The following is a 17,826-nucleotide window of genomic DNA, read 5'->3' on the forward strand; positions in this document are numbered from 1 at the left end:
CTGACAACAATTTACATGCGCTATGTTTCATTTAAAAGTATACAAGTTTTACTCTCCACCTTATACGCCCCAACCGCCTCATCGATACCACATACATTTCCCCAATTACGAAATTCAAACAGAAAAAACGGAAATAAAAGTTTGTGCATAGTTAAAACCCCTAAACAAAGCTTTACCAGTGTCAAAACTCAAAACTGTAAAATGCAAGGTCGAGAAAATATAACCTTTAAGCCCCGGTTATCTCCATTCCGATTACTGGAAACAATTGTTGTAAACGCATATTAAGTAACATAACACACATATATTAATTAAAAATGTGGATTAATCCAACAATGTAAACCTGGGCATCCTTAATTACCATCATGACATTTGAACCTAATAGATGCTTGTTCACTTGTGAAATTGTCAATTAAAAGAGTCAAACCTCACAAAAATATAAATAAAATATAAAAAAAGGGTGATGACAAGGTTCAAACCAGCATAGAGAGAACACTAATACAACGCGCGACCAACACACAAACATTCAACTCTTGTCATTATTGCAGCTCAATATGCATATATAACGAAGATAAAAAGTTGAAAAAATAATAGCTTGTATTTCATACTAACATGCTAATTTATAAGATACATTATTAGTTTATTACTTATTTTTTATTATAAGCATTTTTGAACTTAAGAATCAAATACTCTTTCTTTAATATTATTAATATATAGTCACCGCAACGCACGATTTTTTTCAAGTATGCTAATTTATTATATCTAGCTAGACATTGAATTTAATCTTTTACTGACTACACTATCAGCCCGACACAATGCAACGCACTATTTACTAGTTTATATAAATATTGCATTAAAAAAAAACTATTCCCCAGCCATTACATATGAGCATGTATTTTGCTAAAAGTCAACTATTGTCCCATTTAATAATCTTAAATATTGAAACAATGTTCATGAGAACCACTCACAAGTTGAAATATCCCCATTTAACATGATGCTTTGCACGTATAACATATCATATTTATTCTTATTCATTGTCTTATAAATCACCAACACTTGAAAGCAATCACAACCAACACATTACAAACAAGAACTAACTCAAAACCAAAAGCCATGAGTTGCCTTAATCCCTGTGGAAAAGTATCCGAAGCCGACCAAATTCGTCTAGACGCACAACGAAAAACAAGAAAAAGAATCGCGCTTATCGCACTATCATCTCTAATTCTCGTCATTGTTGTAGTCGCCGCAGTCGTGGGAACTACACATAATAAAGACCATAAACATAATGGTAACGAGTCGCAAACGTAATCCGCTTTGGCTTCCATCAAAGCGGTTTGCGACACCACATTGTACCCGGATACATGTTACACTTCTTTATCTTCTTTAGTAAACTCGACACATGTCCAACCCGACGAGTTACTCAAACTATCGGTTGTAGTCGCTATGAACGAGCTTTCAAAAGTGTCGACGCTTCCAGAGCTCAAGAACTGCAGTGAACTGTTGGATCTCGCACTTGATCATCTAAACGACACTTTGTCTTCAGCATCCGAGGCTAATTTGGTATCGATAGGTTCGGTTTTGGATGATCTCATGACATGGCTTAGTGCTGCTGGGACATATAAACATGCATTGATAGCTTACAAGAACATGGTTTGGACATCCTTAAAACATCAAGTGAGTTAACAAGCAATAGTTTAGCTATAATAAAGGGGCTTTCAAACGTTGCGAATGCTTACAACCAAAGACGACGGTTGATGAGTGTAGGAGGGAGTGGTGACATGCCCAAATGGTTGTCTAGGAAAGACCGGAAACTGCTGCAGAAGACGAAGCAAATCAAGGCGGATGTGGTGGTGGCTAAGGATGGCTCGGGAAAGTACAAGAAGATTTCGGATGCGCTTAAGGCGGTACCTGATAAGAGCAAGAAAAGATTTGTGATATATGTGAAGAAAGGGGTTTCCTTTGAGAATGTTCGGATCGAAAAGCCGATATGGAATGTGATGATGATCGGCGATGGCATGGATTCGACGATTGTGTCGGGTAGTAAAAATGTTGTTGATGGCACTCCAACGTTTCAATCCGCGACTTTTGGTGAGTACATAAGATTTAGGCTCGTATGAATGTTTTCGTCATATCATACAGGCCGTATATGGTCATACGACCTTTCACTAGGCCTGTAAACGAACTGAACGAACAGGACAAGGGCATGTTTGTGTTCGTTCATTTAACTTTAAACGAACACACACACTTAATCAAACACATATATTGTGTTCGTGTTCGTTTATTTAAAAAATGAACAAGTGTGTGCTCGTTTGATTAACTTCTAAACAAACAGTTCACGAACATAAATGAACATAACTGAACGAAGATAAACAAACAAAAATGAACATATATAAACAAATGCAAATGAACACACTTGAATGAACACAAATGAACAAATATAAAACCATGAAGTGGATGACACTTCAAGAGTTCAAGATAATATTTAAATATTTTTTTATTAATATGTAAATGAACATAAATAAATGGACATATATATACAAACATAAATGAACGAACGAAACATGCGTTCATGTTCGTTAGTTTAAGTAAACGAACACAAATTTTTTGTTCATGTCCGTTCATTTATTAAATAAACAAACTTCCCGTCAAACAGTTCAGCGAACGTTCAGTTCATTTACAGGCCTAGGTTTCACATTTACACATCCTTTCTAATTACCTATTCTTGCTGCAGCCGTGTTCGGAAAAGGGTTTATAGCCCGAGACATGGGCTTCCGCAACACAGCTGGTGCTATAAAGCACCAGGCCGTCGCTCTAATGTCAACCGCGGACCAGTCAACATTCTACCGTTGCCGAATAGACGCCTTCCAAGACTCTCTTTACGCTCACTCCAACCGTCAGTTTTACAAAGAATGCAACATTTATGGCACGGTAGACTTCATATTTGGGAACTCGGCCGTTGTCCTTCAAAACTGCAACATACTTCCAAGGAGACCAATGACCGGGCAACAAAACACGATCACCGCACAAGGAAAATTTGATCCTAACCAAAACACTGGCATTTCAATCCAGGACTGCAACATTTCACCATTTGGAAACTTGAGTGATATCCACACGTTTCTTGGACGCCCATGGAAGAACCATTCGACGACGGTTTACATTAATAATAAAATGAATGGCTTCATTGATCCTAAGGGATGGATGCCATGGGTTGGAACATCGGCTCCCAGCACGATATTCTACGCAGAGTTCGGTAACACTGGCGCGGGTGCAGTGACTAAGAATAGAGTTACATGGAAAGGATTGAAGTTTATAACAAGTAAGCAAGCTAGTAAGTTTACTGTTAAATCTTTTATTCATGGGGATAAGTGGATTAAAGATGCAGGTGTTCCATACAAGTCTGGACTATGATAAGTTGATAACTACTTTTTGGTTACCATTTTTTGGAGTATAACTTCTCCTACTTTTTCCTGTTTTATATGTTATTATTCACATTCATTTTGTAATGATCTATATTGTGTATTGTTAATGGTTTTTATTCAAGAAATAAGAGTTTAATGTCATACAAATGATTATAAGTTTATAACAGTTTGTGACAACCTTGTAATGATTGCAAAGATGGATATAATTTCCTGAGTCTGATTCGTTTTTACCAGTGAGTTCTAATACATTTTTTTTGTGCGAGTATGTGCGTCTATTCATGGTTAAATTGTCTTATGATTATGCAAGCATATGCGAATTGGGTCGGTTTCGGTTACGTTTGATAGGTACCGTAAATAAAAAAACATCGGCCGGTAAAACACGGCCGTATATGAGCTTTTTAATACAACCGATTTATGTTGTATTTTAATATTGTAAAATTAAATACTTTATTTATTCTAACAATAAATTATTTGTTGCCAGTAATTTTGTAATCATTGAATAATTAAAATAAATTAATAAAGTTATAGGGTATTTATAAGTGGGTGTTGATCATGGAAGATTTAAAATGAATTAATAAAGTGAGTACTTATGGGTACGTAGGTGGTACATGATTAGCTGGTACGTGGGTAATACCGTAATACCCATGAGTGTCCTTCCCCATTAAAAGGCAAGTGCCTCTACAAGTTGGCTAACCCACATTAACAAATTTTGATGTGTTTATGATTTTATGGACTTGTGGTACAATTTGATTGTAGACCGATTATACTTGAACATGCTAAATTTTACAAATTACTGACAACTTTTATAAAATATAAATATGTCATACCACTTTATTTTGTACATTTTGTATAAAAACCCAACATGTCCAAACCATGAAGGGAAGCCGTTACTAACGGTGTGGTTTGATTCGCTTAAAGAGTTATATGGTTTTTTTTTTAACAAAAATCGAGAATTGTTAATAACGATTTGATTTATGATTTGACAACAAACTGTGAAAACCGGGCCATGAACGCCCCTAACACCATCCAAAAGATGTGTAAAATCATTCCAAAACCGAAAATAAAAATGAAGTTCCTCAAAAAGCGTCTGCAAGAAACCGAATAATCCAAAATAGAAACCAACAGACTATTTATGTTTTTGTAAAACCCGCACCGAGTTTCTAGATTTTTTTTTTGTTTGAAGTAATTTATAAGAATTTTAAAAATATGTAACTCAAATATTTTTGATCAAATATATAATAATCACTTAGTTAATACAATAATTAACAAGATTATCCATACTTAAATTCATTAGTTTTCGACATAATACAAGACCAGATTACAAAAAACGGAAACCAAGCGAAAACTAGATCTTTTCAAAAATCAAAAAACCAATTGAAGGTTGGGTTTTAGGGCAAAAAACCATTTTCAAAAAACGGTGATACAAACGACTAAAGGATGTTTCAATTTCAGTATGTAAACTTTCAATTAACAAAAATTAAACTGCTTGGAGCACATTTTCAATGCAAGTTTTACATCAATTGATTCGTATCCTCATTCCGATTGAAAGCCCTAAAATATCAATTTGAAATTTAGAAAAACTTAACGTTATTAATTTGTTTTTAATAGAGGTCCAATGAAGGAGGTGTTTGTGATTACTTATTTTCACCAACTTATGGCTTATAAATTTTTTGAGAAGTAATAAAGTGTTTGGGATTACTTATATTGTGAGAGGAAATGTTTCATAAGTTACACTTTTATAACTTATTAACTTAATGAAAAGTTGTAAGGAGATAAAATAAGGAATCCCAAACACCACGACAACAAATCTATCTATAATATATATAAATGAAAACATAAAAATCATACGTGTTGCGATGTGGTCGCTCCCCCTTTTTTGGAGTCTTTAGATTTGCTTGATTTTTAAATGGAGTCTTCTCATGCATTTGACCCAAATTCACCGGTATGAGTCTTACCAAACCCAGATATTCGTTAAACGGGTTATAACATCTCATTAAATTAAAAATTATTCTCACCAAATTATTGATGTGAAAATCCTATAAAATAGGATATTCTAAAAATTATTATAATGATTTTTTTTAAAATATTATTTATAATTAAGAAACAATTTTATAATAAAAAAAATAAACGGGTTTTGGGTCTTAACAAACCAGAGAACTTTTAAACCAGATTATAACATCTTAGTTATTTGTGAAACCTTTTATCATCAAACTCTAAGTATATTATAAATGTCATTACAACAAATAAAATTAAACCCAAAAAAGTATATAAATATTAAAAACGATTAATGTAAAACAACCCGTATTACGGGGGATAAAACTAGTTGTATGATATAACTATTAGACAAAATGTCAAAAGACGTCATTTATGTTTGCACGGTTTTTCAATGGACGTTCTTTAGGAAACTTAATGTCAGAAAACATACTTTATATCTGAAAACTCTATAATGTTTTGTCCTTTACCCCCAACCCAGTTAACTTTTTTCGTTAAGTCAGGTCATGTGCAAGACACATGAGGGTAGTTTTGTAAATTACACTTATTGAATTATTAAAACTAAAAAATAAATATATTTATAGAAATATATAAACCCTCTTTCTCTCTCTTAAGATCAGACTCTCTTTCTCTCTCTCTCTAAACTATACCTCAAAACCTTCTCTCTCTCTATACCTTCAAGACATCCAATGGGTTCCACAACCACCGTCGACCATTGCCACCGCCATATCTCAGATATTGCTATCTATTAACTTCTACCAATCAACCCCGATCACCACCAAGCACCACCCCCACCCAACCCACCAAAACTCTCGTCGATGGCTCAAATCCGGCGGCCATCAATCACCACCGACCGCCGTCACAATCGACCGTTGTGACCACCACCGCTCTCTCCTTCCCCCTTATCTAACAAACCTTAAAACAACAAACCCCTAATTTCTGATTTACCCCAAATTGCATCTCACGATTTCATATAAATAGAAGATGAAGATATAGACTATTAAATTCACAAATCATCGATTTAATTCACGAATGCCTGTTACTGTTCTTCCCCTTTCCCGTCACGTCACCACCGATGGGTCTGTTACTAGTGGCCGGAAGAAATTCGGGTTTGTTACTGGTGGACGATGGTGGTGGCGGAACTCGGCATGTGGTGTTTATTTTAGGCAGTAGTGAAAGCGGGTGGTAGTGGCGACGACGGGTGGTAGGTCTGTTACTAGTCGCCGGAAGATTTTAGGGACTGTTACTGGTGGCCGATGGTGGTGGTAGAAATCTACAGGCCGGTGGTGTTTATTTTAGGCAGTAGTAAAGGTGGGCGGTGATGGCGAGGGCAGGCGGTGGTGGTGGTTGTTCGGTTGGTGATGGTGGTGGTGGTTGAGAGGAAATGGTTGAGAGTGAAGAATAGAGAGAGGGTTATAATATTATATATATATATTATTTCTTTTCGTTTTAATTAATAAACAAATATGTTAATTTACAACACTACCCTCACGTGCGTGCATGATCAAATTTAACGAAAATACTTAATTGAATTAGGGCCAAAAGACAAAACGTGATAGTGTTTTCAAATATAAAGGATATTTTCTGACATTAAGTTTGCTAAAAGACGTCAATTGAAAAACTATGCAAACAAGCACACATTTTAACTATTATTATCGGCCAAAAATCCACTCGCCTTAAATAAAACCATCTTGTGCAGCAAGCAGGACACTGATTGCTTTTGATTCATAATCCAAAATCGCAATCAATCGATAACAGCAATCAATCAAAACACTGAAACAGGATGATCTTAAATGCGAACTCAGTGGATTCACTGGTGACCGAAATCCAAGCCTTATCCAGCAGTTCTCACGATTTACTCGAACTTCACAAGCGTCTGAAGGATTATGAAGACGTAATACGATCACAAGCCGCATCGTTTGCATCATGTCTTACTCAATCGATCCTTCAATTCATTCTCTCGGTTATCTCTACATTCTGTAAGCCCTATTACCAGATTTAGGGTTTTGAATGAGTATTCTTTTTTCAGACTGTTAGTATGCATACGGTTCGGTTATTAGCCTTAACTGAAGTCATAGATATTAATCTATTTTATTAACTAATAGGTTTACGGTTTAGTCAGTTCTGTTACTAACCAAAACCAAACCTGAGCTAAAGTTTTTGCTTAGTAGTACATGAAATGCATGAATACATGAAATTTAGGTATAAAATCTACAAATATTAATAGATATGAACGGTTCGGTTAATTTCGGTTAACCAGTGAACAAAAAAACAAATAACTGATATAGGTTAATTCGGATTCTGGTGTGGTTTTGTTTGTTTTGTTGGTTATTACTCACTCATAAATTGTAAGTGTAATGAGTTACTACTAGATTTACTGACTTTACCTGTTAGTATGCATACGCTTCGGTTTGGTTCGGTTATTAGCCTTAATTGAAGTCATAGATTAATCTATTTTTTTAACCAATCGGTTTTGGTTAACGGTTTGGTTTGTTCGCTTGTTGGCTTTCGGCTCAGTTCCGTTATTAACCAAAACCAAACCTAGGCAAAAATTTTTGCTTAGTAGTACATGAAATTCATAAATACATGAAACGGAGGTATAAAAGCTACAAATATATGAGAATATGAACGGCTTGGTTAGTTTCGGTGCGGTTTCGTTGGTTTTGTCGGTTATTACTCACTCCTAAATTCTACTGAGTGCTGATTTTGTTGGTTGTCAGTTCATTTCAGTCAATTAACGAAAACCAAACTTGGGCTAAAAAATTTTCTTACCGGTACATGAAATGCATAAATACATGAATGGTGGTATAATACACGAAATGCATGAAATTGAGGTATAAAAGCTACATATATATATATATATATATATGAAAATATGAACGGTTCGGTTCAGTTGTTTTCGGTTAACTCTGGTTCGGTTTTGTTGGTTTTTTGTTAATGGTTCGGTTAATACTCACTCCTAAATTCTACTGAGTGCTGATTTTGGGATGTTTATTATATTGATCTTTGTATGAAATTAATAGTTGTTGTTTAGATTGATTTGTTTAGTTCTTTTCAGTTGTGTTGTTATGCTAAGCTGTCAAATTGTAATTTACTATTTTCTTGATTGTTTTAATATGTGTTCCATGTTAAGCCTTGTAATATGTTAGAGTTAGGAAGTTGATATCCATGGAGTATAACTGATGCTGGAACTGTAATAACTGAATGCTATTAGCAAGCCTTGTAGGTTTTAACCACATAATTTGCACACATGATCAACTCTTATAGTTAAATAATACTTTTGACTGTAAGTACTTCTTAAAACAATGAGTTGGAATTTGGAAAGAAGGAGAGTGATAAACAGCGTTTCTGTGGATGCAGTTTATCAGATGTTAAATTAATTTTATCATGTGAAAAAATGGTTAGATGACTCGATGTTTATATGTTTTAACAGGGAAGCATGCAGAAGCACAAGCAAATGAGTTTATTATATCTGTTGTCAGATTTATTGATGTGTGCAGTGTAGAGCAGATTCGTTTGGTGCCTGACAAATGTACGATTATAGATGTTCAAATATGGTTATTTTTTTACTTTTATATCATATTAATATTTTTACCATATTGGTACAGTCATATCTGTTTGTAAAAGACTACACGAGGAAGTTATAAATCTTAATGCTCCACGCAAGATACAGGCCTCATCTGAGCATTTAACTCCTTTACACCCAGATTTTCTTCAAGTTTGTTTGTTAGCTAAGTGCTATAAAATTGGTTACGGCATTTTGGAGGATGATATATATGAAGTTGATCAACCAAGGGACTTTTTTCTTTACTGCTATTACGGGTGTGTTATATATTGTTTTTATTTAGGAATATGAATTAATGGTGTACCCGTTACATCGTCATGTATTAACTGAAGTAATACATTATCCATATTCAATATTGGTAACTTTTTTGTTCTATTTGGCTATCTGCTAGGGGGATGGTTTGCATAGGACATAAACGTTTTGCCAAAGCATTGGAGCTCTTCCACAACGTGCGTCACTTTCCTTTTAATTAGCTTATTTTTTACATCTTTTTTCCTATTATATATGCATAATATAAGTGTAAACTTATGTGACTTTTTCATGATTCTTGGTCTCAATTCTATTTTCAGGTAGTAACTGCTCCCATGTCTACTATGAATGCTATTGCTGTTGAAGCGTACAAGAAATACATATTGGTTTCACTCATTCACCTTCGCCAGGTGTGTGTTTTTCATACTTACAAATATGAACTTCAACTATATAGATATTGGTTCATGGCATAGGCCATGTATGCATATGAATATGCAACTTCATTTCTTAGTTGGTATTCAAAACATGAATTGTCTTTTGGGAGCAGCATAGGAATATTACGTGTTTTATATTATTTAAACTCTATGCATATAAATGAACTTTGTAATCCTAATGAATATATTTGCATCTGCTGGGATTTATTTTTATTTTAACTGAAACACAATATATATATATATAAACTAACCTAAAGATATCCTCTGTGATTAATTAGAGTTTTGTTACTGTCCAGTTTTCTGCCAGTTTCCCCAAGTATACGTCTTCAGTTGCTCAAAGGAATCTAAAGAATTTCTCTCAGGTAATTTCTAGCGTAACTGTGTGAGCTGTATATATTTCGTTTGTTTAATGTCAATACAACATGCATGTATCTTCTAGTTCAAACCTTATGTTATTAGTGTATTTGCAGCTCATGTATGCTTTAATAACTCTACTTACATACTGTTCTGATCACCTTTAAACGCTGTTTCTTTTTTGTTCCAAGTAGCCCTACGTTGAGTTGGCAAATAGTTACAACACTGGAAATATTTCAGAACTCAAGGCATTTGTCCAAGCGAACCGGGAGAAGTTTGAGAATGTAAGTTCTTTAATTTACTTAACAATTGTAGCGTGTAGAGGTGGCAGTTTTGATCCATTTATGAATGGGTCAATTTGGGTTTCTGTTTCATCTAAAATGTTTCAAAATAGAAAACAGATAAAAGGGTAAACGACATAATATTATTTTGCAGGGAAACAATCTTGGATTGGTAAATCAGGTTGTGTCATCCATGTACAAAAGAAACATCCAGAGGTTGACCCAAACATATTTGACTTTATCCCTTGAAGACATTGCCAACACTGCACAGATTGATACCCCTAAGGAAGCTGAAATGCATGTACTTCAAATGGTAACTAGAATACGAACACATGTTTTCGTAAAGTTCATTTACTTTTTCTATTTGAAGTTTTTAAGATTCCTTCTTTTCATGTTATTGAAAGATTGAGGATGGCGAGATATATGCAACTATTAACCAGAAGGACGGAATGGTTAGGTTCCTTGAAGATCCCGAGCAATACAACACGTGTGAGATGATTAAGCATATTGATTCATCAATCCAAAGGTATAATATTCCGACTTTGATATTTAATCATCCTGTATTAGTATTGCTGTTTTAAAATAACATGTCTTTGCTTTTTTCGGTGGTAAATCAGAATCATGAAAATGTCAAAGAAGCTGAAAACAATGGATGAATCCATGTCTTGTGATCCGCTATATCTGTCCAAGGTATGATATTTTGATTCTCACTAGGAAAAAAAACAAGTTGAAGAAAATGGTTTTTTTTTTTTTTTTGTTTTGTTTGATTGTGAACGTCAAGTACCTTAATGATTGTAAAATTTTCAGGTTGGGAGAGAACGACAACGATAACGATTCGACTTCGATGATTTTGATAATGTTCCTTCGAAAGTTAAACTTATGAGAGGCCTGAACGCAGTTTATAAGAGGATATATACCAATGGCTTGATTCCAATCCGATAGCACGTTTTGTTTCATTGATTTAGAAGGTTTTTAACAGTTGATACTTTTTTTTTAATGTTTCAAAACCTTTTGACCGTTTATTTTCTGTCAAGTTTGTAATATCTACCAACTGTTTTGAGCGGTAAACTTACAACCAAAATTGTACTTAATTTGGGTAATTGTTGCTACAAATAATCTCCGGCTCAGGTCTGGATGCACATGTAATAATGGTGGTTAACTGGTGTAATGACGGGTGGTGTCTTCAATATGCGTTGCACAATGAATCAACTGTTCTTGTCATAAGACGAATGAGATTTGTATGTGTTACCGGACTCTGGTGTGAGAATAAGTACTTTGGCTGAGAGAGAAATAGGAGCGCATATAATGCTTATAGTAAATGTGTCGTAATCAAAATGAGCATACATGTGTGGTACGGAAGTGAGGGTCTTCTATGTAAGGTCATATGTTGACACAACCGCTACGTTGTACCTCAACCCATGTCTCATGCCGACAACTCTTTTACCTACAAGAACTTGTCAGATGATAGATCATAATTAACATCGCAAAGAGTCGCATCATGCTATATGGTACGAATTTTGTATTGTTGTCTCATTGATCCAGAAGTGTGCATGTCTGGTTTACGATACAAACTTTTTTAAGAACGGCTAACTCGCACACCCTTTAAATCTACTACCAAATCTACACCAATGCCTATCATGGGATTAGAAATCCCAATCAATTGAGGAAGAACATCTTTATTATACATCTTGATACCGTTAGACTACTTAATTTGATGCAAGGATAATTTCTTCTCTTTAAGTAAATATGGTCAAAATCGTCTTTTCAATAATGTTTTTTACAACAAATTGTACAGAAGCAACACATAATATGATTACAAAGACAAGAAGAATATCACACGACAACAGAAAAATAGTAAAAAATTTTGCAAGGCGATTCGTTCCATGAATATCCTTACCACTCAGCTGTAGCCACCTTCACTTCATCTTCCGGCATGTACTCCACACCGCCTTCAGTTAGCTCATATACTCGACGTTTCTGCTTACTTCACTTGCCCCGAATATCATCATTCTCAAGAAACCTCAATGCCATGTTTTTGCAGCGTAGCATAGGTGTTAAAAACTTATAATGTCAATAATACAAAGTTGGTTTTCAAACTATTTTGACTCGTTACTTTTTAGCAAATACTTTATGACCCTTGATGTGCACAACCCGAATATAACTTTTCACATAAAGTAGTTAAAATTACAAATTATTTGATTTTGGGGATGCAGATGGTCAAGTGGATATATGTACTGTTACTGGCCTCGCTTCAAGCTGCTTACTACAGGCGTTTGAGGTGGTCGGTTTTGAAGTCGCGTAAGCTTGTTCATGATACCGTCAACTAGCGCACACGCTGTTTATTGAAAAAAAAAATCCTGAAAAAGAACTTAAAATTGAAAAATAATTATTTCTGTATAAGAATTGGATATGATTTTTTTGTACTTAAAACTGGTACAAGCATTTTAAATGAAGTATAAAATTTGAGTATTTTAAATGAAGAAATCTTATATATTTTAGTTGGATAATATGATATTATGAATGGTAGCATATATAGTATTCATTTTGAATATTTTACTGAAAGTTTTTTGTAAATGAAAAACTTTATACTTTTAACACTTGAGTTGATTTATGCATTTTCAAATCATTTAACTTGTTTGTTACAAAATATCTTGTAGTGTTTGCTAGCTATAGACCAATTTTTTATATAATATAACACGGATTTACCAATTAAAGCTAGATGAAGATCGTATTATGTCATGATATATTTAATATATTATATAATATGATCACCACTTTAAATATTATAGCTATTATCCTCATGATGCGTGGATTGATCATTATTTATTTATTTTATGCTCACAAACTCACACACTTGTAAACCTATATCTAAACTACTATCATATCTTGAAACCCCTCACTCAAAAGGAACACAATTTAAACACATTGGTATTATTAGGCTACATGTCCTTTTATATGTATGGCTCACCGTTAGTCCGTTACAAGTGAGTGTTTTTAAGTCTTTTTTTGTCTGCGCGTTTACTCTGTGATGGTATCTGGGGCAAAAGATTTGATCAGCTGACTAGTATATCTCTCCATTTAATTTATTTATTTTGTTTAATTATTAATACATTATTTAATTATTAGAAAGAGCTTTAATACTACGTATAAACCTGAAAAAAAAAACAAAAAACATGTCTACTTGTCATTAACGTTACAGGAAAAAAAATGAGCATTTTTAACACCTTCAATTATGCATGCCATAGTAGCGACGGCCTCGGTGGCATATGAGACGAATTTTACAAGAATTTGAAGGAATTTATTTATATTCCAATTGTATCTATTTTCCATTTAAATTTGTTATATCTTAAATTCAGATGTGATTATGGCGAATTCTGTAAAAAAATTTTTTTTTTAAAATATAACTAGTTCTGGTTCTTTAGCAAAATAAACATACTTTTATTTTTTTATATAAACAATATTTAGTTAATATATGAAAAGTAGATTAATTGTTTGTCCTAACAACATGACACTATGCTCCTACTCCCTACAGCGAATCCAGCGATTATATTCTCGTTTATTATTAATTAGTTGTATACTTTTATTCTATTATTATTTTACATTTTACAAATAAAATATAAATTAAACAGAACTTACATGTTTGTAACATATATAATAGTACAAATTAAAAACCGTAGAGATTTTGAATTTATATAAAAGGGACAAAACTTAAAAGCATTGTCATTTCCATAAATTAAATATCTTTCAAGGTACACCTTATTTATCATTTCTTTTTAGGATTGGACAAGACATGTAGTCGATCACTTTTTTTATAAGACTTCGGAAAACGTTTATCTTTTTTATTTAACGACTGAATGCTACATTTTATGGAGATTGAACCGTTGACATCTTATTTTACATCTTAACCACCTAATCGTCTCACAAAGGGAAAATGCCATGAAAAAGTTTACCTAAATGACCGCGGTGTAGATACTAGACTCTAGTCATCTAAAATGGATATGGTTCATCTTTAACGTTGTTTGATAACTTCGTAAGTTTCCTTAAAAAAAATAAGGGGTTGAATCCAATTAATGATTTCGTTAATAGGCTATCTATGAATCGGTCAACATCAAAGTGTGTTTTGTTCACAAATTGTAAACGTTTGAATCAGTTATGGGTCTATAAATCAGTTAATTGTCTTAATAACCATGGTGGTCGGTTCCAAACAACCCCTTAATAATATCTAGAATATTATGTGAAAGTTATATGGTGCTATCAAAGTTGAGGGTTTAAACTTTGGTACCGTCGCAACATCTTTTACTCATAAGATAAAGTTAGTCGAAGAATGTCATAACACAAAAGTCGAAAAACAACTTTAATCCCAGTGTGGATGGACGTAGGCCTTTCATGGGGAGAACTGAGAAGACTCTAACTCAAAGCTAACCCGTTAGTGTAAAAAAATATTAAATATGGTTCACATAGATTAGGTTCGTCTCAAAATTCCTAACCATCTTTTATAATCCACAACTTTGTATCGAATGTTGCTAAGTTATCCACACTCGCTAGGTGTTTGTTCACCGGGAAACGCTATTCTGCTAATCTCTTTGAAGAAGCAACTGAAAATGTTTCTCTTCTAATTTTTAGTCTATCAAAAATTTTGTTTACAATTTATGATATGTGTGTATATTGAATGGTGCTTTATCGAGTTCTTCACTTGTTTGCATGTTGTTTGGTTCTAATTTAGTGAAATAATGTATAAGAGACTGTGAATTTGAATAATCATATAGCCTGTGATAAGGGTTCGATTGTGTGGTGGGATTAGGAGAAAGTAGGGGTGTGCAAGAAATCAAAAAAAACAATCCGAAACCAAAAAACAGAAAAATCCAATCTGACAAAACCAAACTTAAACAAAAACCGACGGTTTAATTTTATATTTTTATAAAAACCGCACTAATAGTTCAGTTTTGGTATTGCATGTAAGAAAAACCAAAAAAACCGAACCAAACAGAATTCCTAAATTTTTGTTTTTTTATATTTTATATCAAGTAATTTAAGAATTTAATAAATACGTAACTCCAATATATTAGATCAAATATTATTTTACAATTAATAAAATTATTTATACTTAATTTCATTATTTTTTTCAAAATTTTTTTCGTTCTAAAATTTTCAAGCTCAAATGGCAAAAACCGAAAAAACCAAAACCGAACGGATTCAAAAACTCCAAAAATCGAAGCTTTGGTTTTCGGTTTGGTTTTAGCCAAAAACTAAACCGCACTCAACTATACCACGCACACCCCTGGGAGAAAGATACATTAGAATCCCAAATTAATTTATCAAAAACTTGGAACTAGCATAACATGATGAGAGAACCAGCATAATGGGAAACTTTAAAATGGTGGGAAGAATATTCTTGAGAAGAATCCATTCCCACATTTTTTTTCCTTGAACATGTACATAACTTCTTTGTGCTACATTTGGCCATGGAGTTAAACTTAGTTGTCTAAAGGATCTAAAGTGTTTAAAATTTTCTCATTAAAGAAGGCCAAAACGATGGTTGCCTAGCTATCTTATAAGAGCATTCTCAGTTCATTCGTTAAATTTTTGTAAGAGAGTTTTATAAATTATAGGATAGGGTTTGAGTGGTTGTGAGTAGATAAGAGAGAAAAGTTAATAGCTTTTGGTAAATTTGTGGAAACTTTGTTTGCTCCAATTTATTTTTTGATATTTATTGAACTGGTTGTAAGTAGAGGTTAGCAAAAATTGTAATAATAAAGATATAAAAATGTATTATTTAATTGAACAGAAAGTAAAATGTAGTGACTTTTAGTGTAATTATATAGAGATAAAGATATGGGACGGGCTGAGAATGCTCTAATTAAGTTAATGTAGAGGTAGGGTACCAAAAAGACCCAAATACCCTTAAGTACCACCCGCGGGTCACAGAGAATCCTCTTATAAGCCACCCGCGGGACACATGGACCACCCGCATATCACGAATGAGGAGGAACGTCCTCACAACACGCGCGGAAGCTTCCTGGCATCCTCAAAAGTCATCCGCAGGACGAGATATCTGTCCGCCTAAACATCCGGAAGACAATGCCAGTAGGACAATTGTCATCACTCAAATACTCTCTAGAAGAAGATTCATGACTCTTACTTGGGAAATACGTGACTGGACAGCCAATAAATAAAGGACACTTGGCCAGTTTGTTATAACCGTGCACATGGCCAGGGTGCAATCCATCCTATCATTAGGCGACGTGTGTCCAGGTTGTTATACCCATGCACATGGGACGTATAGCTCAACCTATCACAAGAGGACACGCGTCCAGGTAGTTATCAAAGATCTTCTTCCAGAAGACAGCTGGCCCAATCACCCTCCTACATCCTTCGGCTATAAATACCTTGTCAAACAGTATGAGGTATTCATTCACTCACTTGCATTCTGACTACACTTAGTCTGTTTACTTCAGTACTTTCTCCATTTACGAACGTTACTGATTCTCACGCCGGAGGGTGGTTACAGGAAGACCCCCCCCCCCCTTTTGTCTTTCCTGTAACGAGACTCACGGTGACTGTTTTGCAGGTTCCGGTCATTGGACTTTGGGAAGTCACACTCATATCATTGGTAGTAATTATCGTATCTTACCCTGTGGACTCATTGGATCCAGGACCCATACTTGGGGATCGGATCCATGTTTCTTCATTTAATATTACTGAAAACTTGTAAAATCAAATGCTTAACCTGTGTAAATAAAAAAAAAACTCTAAATGTTAAATATATATTGCATTTTAAGGGTAAATTGACCAATTGTTGACTTTCTGCCCATTTTTGGTTCGTGTTTTTTTCTTTTCCTACAAATTCAAGTTTTATGTAGTGGTCTTTCATTCATAAATCCTATTTATTTCATTTAAATTTGATTTATGCATTCATAAACCCTATTTGTTTCATTTGAAAATGATATAGGTTAAACAACAAAAGTGTTTTTTGTGAGAAGAGTAATGGTGATATTTTCCAACTTAGTAACAAGGAGGAAACATGTGGGATATGATCTACTTCACTAAAGAGAAGTTCTGGTGATCTCTATCATTTTAGAGAGACTATTTGTGCAAGATGATCTCTATTGATTAAAAAAATAACTTCATACAGTTATTTTGGAGGCACTTGGTGGATATGGAGAACAAAAATCGAGACGGTTTTTTAACAATAGTCAACAACGCTCGAAGAAGATTGTGGGAGAGAAAAATGTTCGTTTATGGCAATTAAATAATATGATGGTACGTTGTATTACAACGGTTAATTGTCATATGTGGTGTTACACAAAAAATTACAAGACTTTACTTTTGTTATTGAAAGATTATATTCTTATAACTAATCAAAGGTAGTATGCAATTACCACTTACCAGGCAACAATGTTATTGAAATTAATCAACGGTAGTATGCAATTACCAGGCAACAATGATCATAGGGCTTGTAGTCACCAACATCCATTTTAACTTGACTATTATCCACATTGATGGATTCAACCTTTTTTAAGGTATAACCAACAAAG

At 33.9% G+C, this 17,826-nt stretch overlaps 1 protein-coding gene and 1 pseudogene across 1 annotated transcript; both read left to right on the forward strand.

Annotated features, from left to right (window-relative positions):
- Positions 1-906: 906 nt before the first annotated feature.
- Positions 907-3,532, forward strand: LOC143560818 (putative pectinesterase/pectinesterase inhibitor 24; annotated as a pseudogene).
- A 2,908-nt stretch (positions 3,533-6,440) lies between these two features.
- Positions 6,441-11,122, forward strand: LOC143560829 (COP9 signalosome complex subunit 3-like). The gene is made up of 11 exons (XM_077049040.1): positions 6,441-6,528; positions 8,842-8,940; positions 9,017-9,230; positions 9,365-9,422; positions 9,543-9,632; positions 9,953-10,018; positions 10,205-10,294; positions 10,446-10,604; positions 10,696-10,817; positions 10,909-10,981; positions 11,099-11,122. Exons 1-11 carry the CDS (start codon positions 6,441-6,443, stop codon positions 11,120-11,122), a joined length of 1,083 nt encoding a protein of 360 aa, XP_076905155.1.
- The last annotated feature ends 6,704 nt before the right edge of the window (positions 11,123-17,826 follow it).

Source organism: Bidens hawaiensis, unplaced genomic scaffold (genome assembly GCF_021521415.1).
Source record: "Bidens hawaiensis isolate Kalapana, Puna unplaced genomic scaffold, B.hawaiensis_p1.1 tig00020455_1, whole genome shotgun sequence".
Taxonomy (NCBI): Eukaryota; Viridiplantae; Streptophyta; class Magnoliopsida; order Asterales; family Asteraceae; genus Bidens; species Bidens hawaiensis.